Below are 14,461 nucleotides of genomic sequence, written 5' to 3'. Positions count from 1 at the left end.
AAGACCATATGAATTTTTCATGTCAATGAGCATCACTTTTCATGGAAATTGTTATATAATCATTGCTGGTTCATGGTTTTTATTTTGACTAGTGAAGAAAACCCATTGTAAATAAATTATAGATATATTTTATAATATTTGCCATTATGTTACAGGGGGCTTCTCTCCACTGGCCCCAAAATAGTGAGAACCAATTGCATTACAGCTTGCAAGAGGTCTTAGTAAGTTTATTGACACAATTTATGGACCACGCTGGCCACTGTAGCTGGCTGAGCATCATGGGAACCACGTTCCACCGCACCCTGAGCGGGCAAAGGTTGTTGGTCGTTGCTCTATACCGCCCCACCCAGATAGCACTATAACATTGAAACCCTGCCCATCGGAAAGCCGCGCATGCGCGCAGATTAAGAATACCGGGGCGTATCTGCAGCTGTCAAGGTGAGCGCTCTGAGCCCAGGTAAGTGGTCACGTGGTGTTCTGTATTCTTAACACCTTTATTTTTTTTCATTTTGTTTAGCCTTTTCCCCACCAGTTGGTGGATAGTCAGGACAAGTAGCAGTCCCACCTATGGTGTAGGGAGCAGGCAGGCCCTGCAACTACAATTCCCATCATGCTTAGTTTCTGGATGAGCTTGATAGGAGAAAAGTCCTGAGCTACATAACCACTTTATAATAATTCACCTGCTCCTGGAATAGTATGAGCACTATATACTTGTATTTTAATAAGAATAATAAAAAAAAACCAAAAAACTCTATAATTATAACTGAAGGTGAGCCAGGAAGCTCATTGATATTCTGCTTATTGTAGCAGCAGTGATTATTTACAAAAATCTGTCAGCCCCAATAGAGGAAATATTAGGGCAAGATCTGATCTGGCGTTTGCACACTGCCAGCATCACTCAAGGAAACAAACTTACTGCAGTCTACTGCTAAAAAAAGTTCTGTAAGATTTCTGAGTAGTTTTCTTAATGTATTTTCATGAATGAAGTTACTACAAGATTGGACATATGCTAAAAAAAAATAAAAAAAATTCAAACGGTAATGGAGAAGGTGACTGCTCTACGTGGAAAATTAGAAAAAACTATTTCCCCTCAGGAAATGACCATGCTGGCACTGCACTAATGCTTTTAGTATATTCAGACCCAAAGGTAGCCCTTTTGATCTGTCTAGCATGCACTGTAAGCACTGGCCTATGTACTCCTACTCATATATAAAAGTTAACTCATAACCTGCCTAACATGTATTATAAACATGGATCCATAACTTTTCATAGTAGTGCTTATTACTCAAATTTGCTATAGGAATCTAACAGCCAGTTTCTTGGGGTGACCCAGCGTGGCACGTTTTCTGCAATGGGTTTGGCATAGGCTTGCTCTCTTAACCCGCATGAGCAGAAGGGCAACCACAGTACTAACCTGACCTCTACCACTTCGTTGACCCAAAAGTTATGCAGGTCTGTGAACCACGTTCAAGTTACTGTTTACCCATGTCATGCATAGTCTGACATACAATATACGGTATTATAAAATGTGCAATGTTATTAGATGCCAGACAACTGTCTACATGTCGATCACTTGGCGGGCAATAGCTGTTGTGGCATTGCTCGTATCTATATACTCTATATGCACGAAAAAATAAATAATAATAAAAAAAAAATTTCCTTTCTGCTGACGTGCCTCAGTGCCGCTTCATAAAGTGCAATAAAGATATAGAAAACAGTTTATTGGAAACCATGTATAGAGGAGAACACAACCTTCATGCACCTCCCTTTGTCATTGTAAAACGCTCCCTGGAGGTCAAGACTTGAGCTATATATGCACAGACATGGGACCCCTGGCATGAGCACATCTACCCAAGAGTAAAGGGTGAGATTTATATTGAAGGGCAGTCATCGTCTGCCACAAATTATTTGTATTTCTTACCACCCCCGCGCCCCTATTTCTTTCCACTTTCCTCTAATTTTTTTTTCTTCTTGCATAGTTACTACTCCTTATCTTCTTCATGCTTTTATTTCTATGAAGTATCTCTAGGGTAAATTGTATAATCGTATTCCAAACAAAATGCAGGCAATTTGATGAATACGTATTGTTCGCTTTTTTTTTTTTGGAGCATAGAATCCTCACTCTAGGAGGTAGATCTAGGAGGTAGATTAGGTTTAACCTAATATGTACCTCTGGGATAAATGTTGCATGTCCTCGCTGGTGTCACTGATATATTACTATTGGTAGGGTGTGGTTTCCAAAGGTAGGCAGTAGGAGGAGATAAGTATTGTATAATGCCACAAGTGTGCAATTCTCTTTATTCCGTAATTGTATCTCTCTCGGAATACATCACACCCTTGTTGAACGGATCTCATTTCAAGGTAAGATTAAAATCTCCCATCCCACTTGTTCAGGTTTACATCCTAGGGGAGCCTTATATTGCTCCATCCAAAGTCTCAAACACGGCCCGGTAAGATGGATTATCCAAGCCTATATTGACCCAGAACCAACTTCCAAACCCTACGCTATTTAGTAAGAGGAATTGCTTCCCCGCACATATTGCCCTCCAAAAAAAGACATAGCCGTAAATATTCCATATCTCTGTTTAATTATCTCACAGGGTTTAGCCAAACTGTGAAGGAAAATTTGCTCCTCGATTCTGTGTGGCACGTGAAAAACGTCTGTTATATTATTAGTCCTTAAATAGAAATGCCCTTTTTAGAGTTCTGTTTTCCAAACTTTATTTTTGTGTGTGTGAGGAAATTTTGGAATTATCTGTATCAACCACATGGATGAATGTAAATCTTTTAATGTGACTGAGCTACTCCTAGTTAACATTTAATTGGGAGTGTCACTGAACACCCTACCTGCATTGTATTTGTTTTGATTGTATGCCTGTCATGGGGTACTTGGCTGGGCTTATGCCAATTTTCCAGGAAAGCTGTGTAGAAGGACTACTTCAGCGCCAAAGCTGAGATTTATAAAATACCTTTCTGAGGCTTGTCTGTAGACTTATTTAGGAGGATAGAGGCTTGTTTTGACCCCATATCTCATCATATAGTAAGCACATTAGGCAGATTATAACTTCCTAAAATAGGGTTATCTTCCTCTGTTTTATATAGAGGTGACAGCGGCTTTGAGCCTAGTTTAGAAAACATCCCGGTTCAGGTTAACGTCATTACCATGGTATAATGACATCATGACCCTCAAGATAAACAATGAGGAAGACAGTGTCAGGATTACAAGTAGATCCAGCAGGCAGAATTATATCACACCTAGGACTAAAAGGTAACGTCTTACCGGGCCTTAGAATGGCCAGACTTAACATACCAGAGAATAGTCAGAATACTTGCCGAGGTCAGGGACACAGAAGGAGACACGTTCAGGAACACACTCTCGGATCACCAACTAAGGGAAACCACGACAGGGCACTGACCGAAAGGTAATTTGGGTTTAAATACCCCTCCTTTGGCTGTAATTGGCTGCCTCCGACCTCTGACCTCAAAAGTCCGTGCTCATCTATGACGTGACTACGCACGTTGGTGCCATCTTTGGTGTGGGCGAAGGTAAGTTTTTATTATTAAAAAATCCGAACCTAAGAGCGTCGCACCCGCTGGGGACCAGAACAGAGGGAGGTCGGGCAGTGATCTGCCGCGAACAAGGTAAGTAAAATTTGTTTGTCGGTGTGGTTGCTTACTTTATGTGTAACCACGCCGGCAGGATCACCGGGAGCCATGACAGACAGGAGCTCTTAATGAGCTTCATAACACCTCAGTTAAAGACCTCCATGGATAGTGGGGTAGGAGATCATTGTATGTAAAAGCGTACTCCTTATCCACTAAACAGCTACATTTGTGCTGACAGATTTTGTCAGTTTTATTAAAAACACCTAATCTAGGCAAAACACAATGGGGATTTAGTTACATTATATGATCATACATTGTATAAGCCTGCCACAACGTCAATATACCCCATATTCGGCTGGTTATACTCTAACTGCCTAATGTCTGCTAAATTGTATGTAACAGTCATCACCTGCATCCTAAAGGGACAACACATGCCTCATTTGAAAGGGTGTTCCCTTAAGTTAAACAGAGGGCGATTGGGGCTCAATTAGAGGCCCCTCTCCTTATTTTCTGCATATGTGGGTGGTGATCACCGATTTTGTGGTCATCGTCTGCATCTTAGGGGGACTAGTGGTCCCATATTTCAAAGGACAGAAAATGCTATTTTATTTTTTTTTTTATTTTTTTTTAAATTCTTTATTTTTCTTGTGCATAGTTGAACAACGAGCGTGTAGAGCCACGACAGCTTCTACATGCATTTTCATAACATTACAAAGTGTGGCAGGTTAGACGGCACATTTTTTTTTTTATATTACAAGAAAATATCATACGATTAGACATCATGTTTATAGTATAACTTGCTAGGCTAACCATGCATTTAACAGAACTAGTAGCTCTTTAGGTGATGCGTGTGTATCTCAGTTGTGGTGTGACATATAGGCATTAAGAGCCCAGGGATTGTTTTAACTAGATATGAAGTTAGCAGAGGTAACAGTGGGTGTATGCGTATCTAGCGCTTTAAAAATTAAATTATAGTTGAATGAGAATGTGGTACCCACCAGAGTTATTAATCCTAACTATTGAGCAGGCTAGATGCCTGGCTGGGTTTAAGAATTAAATGAAACAAAAAGTATGCATGCTGAGTAGGTCAAGGTGTAGGTAACTGCAAGCTGTAACAGCAATAGTTAACTGACCTGACTGGCTATGATGCGAGTGTGTTTGGTTAGTAGTATGTTAGGTCGTGTGTGCATTCAAAATAACTGTGAAGGTTAACGTCAGCTTTTATGGGTTGATTAGTAACAGGAGTCCACCACTTTAGATGTGGTTTATAGAGTCCTCTGTACCAGCGGTGACACGGTAGGGCGTCTGCAGGCAGTTCGGGTCTTCGCCATCTCTCATCCGATGCCCAGTCTGTGGAACAGTCGCTGATCATGTTGGAGCAGACCGTCTTTCTGCTGCGAGCTGTTTTCTGTGGGAGTGCAGGGCTGTTCTGCATTTGGGAGCCATGTGGCGTCTCTGCTCGATGCTCCGCCATCTTGCAGGGCTGAATGTGTCCGGTTTCTGTGAGTTTGGGCACCGTCCTCTCTTTCCCCTGCTGCTTGCTTATCACAGTATGTTCCCTGCTTTCGTGGGGAGGCCGGCGTGCATTTCTTCGTCGTGTGCCGCTTCTTGCGGGGGCGTCGCCTTTTCACCCTACCGCCCAGTTGTGTCGGGTGTTCGGTGGGTCTGCGGGAGCAAGTTTGTTGTGTCGCCGGTTCAGCTGCGGGCCGGACAGGCTCCGATGTGCTTTTTAGCCGTGTTGCCAGTGTAGCCCAGAATCTGGCGAAGATGCGGTCAAGTCTTGCCTGGGATGCTGCAAGGTAGGCCTCTATTGTGGTGCTGCTCGTGTTTCCCGCCATCTTGGGTGCCGCTTCGTCACTCTGCCTAGTAGCCATCGAGTGCAGAGGTGGGTAGCCTCCTGGGACCGGGATGACCCCCGCCGGTCCATGGGGGGGGGGAGGTAGAAGTCCGCCATGCTTGGTGGTTACCAGCGCTGGGGAGCGGCCGTCTCTCCAGCGTCTGGCGTGCTTGTAGGCCGCAAAGGGTCCCAACGGGCTCCGAGTTTGGTATCGCTCGGATCCTCTCGGTCTCCCCCTTGTAGCTGGCTAGTTTGCCGGTAGATTCCACAGCGTGGCTGCCTGTAAGTTCGATTTTAGGCTTGATGGGCCCAGGAGCTCGTGTATCATGCGTCTGTTTAGCTAGCTGGTCAAGCCCCGCCCCCCGAAAATGCTATTTTAAACAAGCACACTCTTGTCTTTCCCTTGTAGGTGGTGTAAGGGCAGAGATCTCTGGATCGGGAGATGACCTCTCTTTTTTGCCTTGTCACTATGCACTGCATGGTGGTGTCAGAAGGGTCCTGGGGCAACCTTAGTACAATGAGGAGAGATCTTATGATCCATGTTTACTATTATGACTAGGCTTCTTAGGATGTCCTTTTTTGGTAAATGGGTGGGGCGTACTAAAGGTGCGATATGTATAATGGGCAGGGAATGAGATGTGCAAAGAGTAGAGCAATTTAGCTCCATATATGGCTCCGTAAAGTCCTGCAACCAGGTGACAGTGACCCTTGGCCCCCTCTATTCATTGTACGATGTATAGAAGTGGCAGCTGGACTCCAAGGACAATGTTATTAGAAGAATAGTTCAACAGACTGAATAATTCCTATATTAAAACAATAAAGAAAAATGATATTACCTAGCTAGCAGAATCATTTAAATGCATTGATTGTTAGTTGCCAAAAATAAATGTGGCTAATTTACAGTTTAGCTTGGTAATCAAAAGGATAGGCAAACCAGGTCGCTTCCAGTCCAGAGAAATAAGCCCTGCATTCAAACTCCCAGTACTCTTGGCTGGCAAGCAAATACAGTTCAAACTTTATAAAGTGAAACGTGTAGACACTGATATTTAAGTTAATCCCATATTGGAGAACAAGCCTAATTGCATTTAGTAAATTATATTTTAAAAATACATGACATAATGTAAATATTGTATATGTAAGGAGGAGTGTATGAGCTATGAATCTGAAAAAAGTCACAAAATGAAATGTACCGTACTTCACACATAATTACACACAGAGGACACCCAACACACACACAATCATAGAGGACACTGACACAGTTACACACAGGACTCAGACACACACAGGCATACACTGACATACACGTTTCCACACAGATGACACTCACTGATTTGACACACATTTGCTGACAGCCACACAGTTACACTTAGTAGACATTGACACATATAACACACAGAGAACACTGACACCCACATTTATACACGGATACACATTAACATACAGAGGAAACCGAGACACACAACACAATCAATGACAGACACACTCAGTGATTTGACAGACACTGACACACACTCACACTGATTTGACACACACATTTAGTGAAATATATATACACACACACAATTATTTTTTTAATATTATTTTTATTAAAGTCCCCAGCCTCCCTACCTTTGGGGAGCTGAAGTGGATCCTTTCTTTGGGATCCAGTGTGGGGCATGTGTAATCGCCATGCTCTCCCGGCACTGCCCCTTTGCACGCTGTTTAGTGATGCAAGTCATCAGAACATAGTGCCAGTTGTCAATGACCTGTTATAAATATCTCTGTAATTAGTGATAAAGTTAATCCAAACACCTGGAAATATTGATGCCTATAAAAGGTAAAATAAGATACCAGATGTCTGCTCAGGGTACAATGAGATAAGTTCAATCTTAGAACTTTGTTCTGCTGTCCCAGCCTCTCCTGTGGGAACACAGAAAGTCGCCTTTGAAACGCTGTTCAGAACAAATCTCCCCCATTCTATGTTATTTCTCCTCCTCATATTATACTAATGACTGAAAAGGGCAGAGCTTATAAAAGTGATGGACGGGGAGCACAGTTAAAGACGCTCAGTTCCATGATAGAGCAGTGTAGATTTCTACATTTAAAGGGGCAGTCTAACGAACCACAACCAATAGATGCCAAAATAGATGTTTTGTTTTTATTAAAAAAAAATGTATATTCTTTATTTTATTGTGCAGGTTCAACATTAATGTCCACTTTGCCACAACAGCGTATGTAGTCATACTTAGCAACATATGTTAATACAGTAGCGGCATATATACACATTGCACTTTTTATATATTAATTGTATAGTTGTGGAGTCATCTAGCGTTCCGGGCATGTCCAAGACCTGGTGGAGTCTGTGAGTATGCCTACTTGGAGATTGTCTTGGGCATGTGTTGTGTCATATGGGCCTGTGTTGGGACCAGCTATGGAGGCGTATTTTTGTATGTGTGGTATGAAGTCCGCGAGTCCCCCAGTGTGGGTGTTCATGTAGTCCCCGGTGTGCGGGGGTGAGTCTTGTTGTGGATGGAGTGACCTAGACTGGTGTATGTCCTACCTCGGAGATACCCACCTGTCACACTGGATATGTTGTTAGTTGTGTCATCTATGTTCGTGTGTGGAGGTGAGTCAGGTGCAGATGTGGTCAGTAGTGCGTCTGGTCGTGAGTGCTTGCGTCCCTGGTATTGGGTGCAGTGAGTGCATCTGCCAGTGTGCCTCGGGTGCGTGAAGTCTGCTCCTGGGAGACCTATACGGACTTTTGTGGACTAGTAAAGAGTCAATTTTGATCAACCAAAAATAAATGGGGAGGAGGAACTTGGGTGGTAATCATGCGTAAGTTCGCAAAGGGTCATCTTGGGCAGAGGGCCATATCCCGGAGAGTGTATTATCAGCAGTCTCTGGGGTATTGGGGAGGAACCTCCCTGTTGCAATTTCCCTCAGGGTGTCTATCGTTGGTGCGGTGGTCGGGTGGGTGCCCCTGGGATGAAGTCCGCAACCGCAGCTGGGTCCAGTTGGGCGAGGCTTGAGCTTTCCCTGCGTGGGGGCGACAGTAGGCCTGCCGTGCGCAGTCGTGAGTCCATTTCAGGGTAGCTCCGAGCTCGGTAAGTGGTATCCTGATACGTGAAGGTGATCATGTTCGGTGTCCCCCATTTATACTGGATGCTCTTGTTCCTGAGGTGTTGTAAGAGGGGCTGCATGGTCTTGCGCCAACCCATTGTGCTTTTAGTTATGTCCTGAAAGAGGGACAGCGTGGCTCCCTCGAATATCAGAGGGGTTTTCCCCGCGCGGCCGCCAACAGCTGGGCTCTGTCTTGCAGATTTCGAAAGCGGAGGATCAGGTCTGTGTGTGCCTTGGCAGTCTGAACATACCATCCAGCATACCATCTAGCATACCATCTGCTTTTGCCTGTTTGGGCGGCAGTAGATCGGCCAGCAGGCGTCTGATGAAGTGCGGTAGGTCTGTCTGGCCTATTGAATCCGGGATGCCACGGATCTTAATATTATAGCGTCGTCTGAGGTCCTCAAGGGTGTTTATCCGGTTGTTTGTTATGTTTTGCTGAGATTGCACCTCAGTAAGTGCTTGTTCTAAGGACGCTATCCTTGTCTCTTGGGAGGTAGTTGAGGCCTCCAATCGCTGAACCCTGGTAGTGACCCCCCCCCCCACTGCCTCTTTTATACCGGCCATGTCTGCTGCGATATTGGATCTAAGCTCTGCCATCATGCTCTTAAGGATAGAGGGCGTGACAGGGTCTTCTGCAGTGGCTTGTGAGGGCTTTGGGTGAAAATGAGTAGCCGTCGTCTCCCACTGCCATCTTGTCCCATGCAGACTTTTGCGAGCGTCGGAGAAGTTCCCCGATATCGTGGGTAGTCGGGTCTTTATCTGCTCTGGTTTTCTTGTGTTTGCGTCCCATGGCTAATCCTGTGTCAGGTGTGGGTTGTTGAGCCCGGGTGGTCATCGGATTTCACCTGAAATAAAGCTTTGTTGCGGTTCGTATTGGGAAGCTCTTGGTGAGTGCGACCGCTCTGCTCCGCTGCTAGCTCCGCCCCCCCCCAATAGATGCCATTGTTGATGTAGTTTTGAGGATTGGGTGAATGTAATTTGAAGTGCAGTCTTTAAATGCTGTTGAAATAATGTAGAAAATTCATATTGCCAATCAGGATGTATAACATCCTCGTTATTAACACAACAATCATAGGGGCTGTGCTGTAAGCACTAGCTGCTTATTATAATGTAATTTATAAGTGTGCCTTTATTTACATTTTCAGACATCACAAACACTTATTTTTAAAATACAATTAAAAAAACGACAAAACAGACAAATATACGACACAGCCAAAAAAACAACAACAAAAAAAAACCCTCTAAACCAGAACACAGGTAGAATGAAATAAATTCTAGTATTCACACTCGAGTCTCTCTGAATCTCTTCCAAGTATCTCCAAAGCATCCTCTTCAGCTATGAGGCAACTGGCATCCCTTTGCAAAACATAAAATAGGGGAGGGGGGAGACAACCAGAGGATCACAATAATGCACTACAAAAATGGACTCTTAAAGGGACACTATAGTCGCCAGAACAACTACAGCTTATTAAATCTGTTCTGGTGAGTAGAATCATTACCTTCAGGCTTTTGGCTGTAAACACTGTCTTTTCAGAGAAAATGCAGTGTTTACATTACAGCCTAGTGACAACTTCACTGGCCACTCCTCAGATGGCTGTTAGAGATCCTTCCTGGGTCATGGCTGCCTAAAATGCATCCAAACATTCAGTATCTCCTCCCTCTGCATGCAGACACTGAACTTTCCTCATAGAGATTCATTGATTCAATTCATCTCTATGAGGAGATGCTGAATGGCCAGGCTCTGCTCCTGATCTGCCTCCTTGTCAGTCTCAGCCAATCCTATGGGGAAGCATTGTGATTGGATCAGGCTACCATTTCTGTTGTCAGCAGGCAGTGGGCAGGTCTAAAGGAAACCGGGACAAAGTAAGCAGCTCCAGACTTGAATACAAGTAGTAATATTTTACTATATTTAGGGAGGCATGAGGGGACCAGCGTGGCTAAATGGTGGTTTTAACCCTATAGGGTCAGGAATACATATTTGTGTTCCTGACTGTATAGTGCTTCTTTAAATAAAGCAATTAAGGTATTTTACTCAACATTAACTAGTCAATTCTTACTGCTTTCTGAGGACTCCTCGATTGGACACCGCTGTATCAGTGTCAGGATCGGGACAGGGATCCAACACGCAGAGTACTAACAGTAGGAAGGTACGTATACCGGGCCTTAGAATGGCCGGACTAACGTACAGAGAATAGTCAGAGACAAGCCGAGGTCGAGGGAACGAGAAGACAGGTAAGCGAGAGACAAGCCGGGTCAGAGGGATAACAGAGGTAAGCAGAATAGTACAACAAGCCGGGTCAGAACCAAAGAGAATACTAGAATACAAGAGCACTGAGTGACTAGACAAGCTAGAACCACGACAGGGCAATGAGCTGACGAGTGAAGCAAGCTTAAATACCCTGAGTCCGGAGAGTAGACACGCCTCAGCTGAGTGCTGATAGGATAAAGCCAACAGAGTGGCAGGTCGCTCGGGATAGCGTCAAGACGTCACGTATCGAGCGTCATGTTAGAAAAGGAAGCGGATCCCTTGCGGCCAGCGTTAGAATGACTGGATGGACCGCGAGGAACGGGAGATATGGCGTGTCTAGACGGATAAACAACTAAGTCTCTACCCCTCTCAGAGGTAGAGACCTCAGGTACCCTGACAATCAGATAGGCACCAGTTGACGGATAATAGTCTTAAAAGGTCCTTAGCATTTGTATTTGTACCCTTTTTCCAATTATCGTTACCTATTCACCGTTAGTGGGTTGCAATTTGTTTTGTGATAAACAACTATGTACATAGGTCCAATGATACTAGTTATGATTTTTTTTTCTTATGCTTCTAAGATGATACTAGTTATGATTTTTTTTTCTTATGCTTCTAATGCTAATGTGACATGGCGCAGTTGTCTTTCTGTCTGTTGCAATTCTAGAAATGAAATCAAGATTGTAATAAAAACTAAAATTAATTAAAAAAAAGCCCTTAGCAGATGCTTCTCGTGTATCAACAAATCGCCAAATGTGTTTCACCAGAATGGGTTGTATCAATGGCACACAACGAATGTCCCCAGGCAGCCTCCTAGTAAAACCCTTGTATGCGTAAACATTAAGGAAGTGTTCCCACATTAACATACTAGATTCAACAAGAGTTAACAAAACACAAATGAAAAACTAATAAAAGATTCTCCTGGGTTGTAATAGTTAGGTAAATTGAAATTCATCCGGCCATTGCAAATTCAAATTCAAATCCAACTATTTTGGCTTAAAAAACAAAACAGCCACTCCAATCTTTTCTTACGTCAGCATGTCTAGATAAAAGTAAGTTATTCAATTTAAATGTCTCTTGAATCCCAACACAGGCACACATTATTCTACTTACACGGATTAGGTGTTCTCCTAAACCAAAAATCGTATTTAATGAGGAAAAGTAAAAAAAAACAAAAAAACACTGTGCATTGATCAGCACGATAATCTTGCAATAGGACTTGCTAGAGGGCAACATCAGTGCTAATATCTCAAATGTGATCGGAATCAGAAAATAACTAACTATTGACCATGCCAAAAGAGTTTTAAAAAAAAGAAAGGCTTTGGGTGAGATAAGGTTTTGATTCTGGCTTTATTAGCAGACAGATACAACAAACATTCCCATTTTACTCAAACCCCTACACCTATAATTAGTAAAACCAGATGAACTGATCATTTTTCTGAGGTCTATTTTTCCAAACCTGTGTATGTATTAACATGTGTGTAGTACAATTCTATTCTTATTTATTCCCATGCAGGATACGGCCATATAGTCCGATTACTTTTTTTAATTGCAAGAATGAAAGTTAAGAGAGTTGTATTGGCATCTAGGCCTGGTAAGTGTTTCACCATCTGCTTCAACCGCAAAATTAAAATAAATGTTCTCTTACAAATACAATCTGAAACATACTTTATTTAGGTTTTTAGACTTGACTATCTACAAGGCTTAATTAATAATTAATTCACCACAATCAAATTACACTTGCTGAAATAGCTTTACATAAACACATTTTATTTGTTAATTAGGAGTATTTGGTGAACCAGTACCCGAAAACTTCCGCCTGGAGGGAGTGTCACTCTCAGAGGAACTTCAAGATGGCCACATTCTTGCTCGGACTTTGTATCTATCCGTGGATCCTTACCTGGTGGGTTAAGTCCATTATTTATGTTTACATCTTCATATTAATTTTTTAGATGTTCTCAAAGAAAACATACCTCTTTGATTCATCATTAAAAGTGAAGTTTAACTCTATCTTCAGCAAAAGTGATCTATATATTTCAGTATGTATCTATAGAATGATCAGAAGATTTTCAGGTATTATTTATCATGTTGTGTGATGGTAAAGACTTGTATTCTAAATGGGGCCGGGAGCAGCCCCCTGAGATGCAGTTAAGTGGCTTTTCAATATATTTGGCCGTGAGAGCAATTCAAATTAATTTTTTTATTTTCAACGGTAAGATCTTTGGCAAGAGAACGCTTTACTGAATACTTCAGACAAGATAGCTAGATTACAAAAGTTTAATGTAATATTGTATTATGGACTATAATGGTAAGAACTATTTGTAAATAACTAGAAAATCTGAATTCTAGTGAGACAATAATGTGTAGGTCCCTGTGTGTAACTGTATCTGGTGTTAAAGAAGAGCGCACTCTCTTGATCCCAGGAAGGAGTGTTTGGTTACCGGAGACGGATTAAATCAAGTTATACTCTTCATTGATTCGTTATCTATAGTGGTGAGAAAGATGGATAATGACACAGGAAATCTTTGGGTGCTAAACATTTCCTTACTACTGGTCAATGTGCTTTCAAATATTCCAGGGTCAGATAGGAGATCATAACAGAGATGTATCGGCCACAGAGAGTTTCTGACATGTCCTAACATAGGTGGCTTTTTGATTCAACAATGCAGACACGCACTGTTCTACTGAGCTCTCTACACCTCTGGAAGGTCGGTTAGTGTGGTTGGGGGTTGGTGTGTTGTTTTAAGCCACCTTTTTCTCCAGGAAGGTGGCAAAAGCACAGACCGATGAAGAAATTATCTCAGATCTGTCAACATGTTCTTTAGGGTCCTGACTTTTTAAAATTGAAATCCAAATCAAACCAGTTGTTTAATTATTTAGCAAAAGTAGTGTTTGAATAAGAAACACTTTTGATAAATCTATGTTTTTTTGTTTTTTTTTTACCATACGTCTGATTGTAGTGCTTTTTTTCCTTGAGTTTTTTTGTTGTTGTTGTTGTAGATATGAATGAGCCATGATAAAACTTGACATCACACATTATCACCAAAATTATCTTGCAGCCCCCAAGTTCCAATACTTACTGCGGACATTACAGATACTTATCCAAGCTTTATCTAGAGAAGCTTAAAAGCCTACTCACCAGTTTATATGGAATAACCAAAAGATAAGGGTTGCCACTAAGATACTGCATATACCAATAGACAAAGGGGGATTTAATCTTCCCAACGTCAAACTCTAATATCAGGCAGCATTACTCTTCCACAGTAATTACGGCACACGCTACCGAGAAACCTCCACAGTGATTAAAAATAGAATCTTACTGGGCATCCCCCAAGGGGCTACACTATTTATTTTGGATACCCGCAGCCAAACGACCTGCGACATTACATACCCTACACACCACCAAACTACTACTAGGTGCCTGGGATGGACTAAGGAAGCACCAGGGGTACAGAGATGAGTGGACATTGCATACCCCACTCTATAGCCTCCACATTGCCAACCCTTCATTTGACTTACGGCCCAGGCTAGAGAGGGGATGCACACAAACAAGACTGCTTATGAACGGAGCACACATGCTACAGTTCCTGGACATACAGAGCAAATTGAACTTCCCTGCCAGAGCAGTATTTTCCTATTTACAACTTAAATCCATGCTACTACCCAAC

At 42.5% G+C, this 14,461-nt stretch overlaps 1 protein-coding gene across 4 annotated transcripts in view; it reads left to right on the top strand.

The window, feature by feature from the left end:
* Positions 1–383: 383 nt before the first annotated feature.
* Positions 384–14,461, top strand: part of PTGR2 (prostaglandin reductase 2) — a 54,419-nt gene continuing 40,341 nt past the window's right edge. The window contains exons 1-3 of one of the 4 annotated variants that reach the window (XM_063439177.1): positions 384–438; positions 12,310–12,387; positions 12,578–12,696. In XM_063439177.1, the coding sequence (XP_063295247.1) occupies positions 12,351–12,387; positions 12,578–12,696 (156 nt within the window). In that variant the 5' untranslated portion in view covers positions 384–438; positions 12,310–12,350. Of the gene's footprint in view, positions 458–1,977; positions 2,031–2,259; positions 2,362–12,309; positions 12,388–12,577; positions 12,697–14,461 lie in introns of those variants that run through there. The other 3 variants (XM_063439178.1, XM_063439179.1, XM_063439176.1) reach the window with 3 other exon arrangements.

Source organism: Pelobates fuscus, chromosome 13 (genome assembly GCF_036172605.1).
Source record: "Pelobates fuscus isolate aPelFus1 chromosome 13, aPelFus1.pri, whole genome shotgun sequence".
Taxonomy (NCBI): domain Eukaryota; kingdom Metazoa; phylum Chordata; class Amphibia; order Anura; family Pelobatidae; genus Pelobates; species Pelobates fuscus.
Note: the sequence above shows the minus strand (reverse complement) of the source record. Positions and strands in the feature narration are given on the sequence as shown.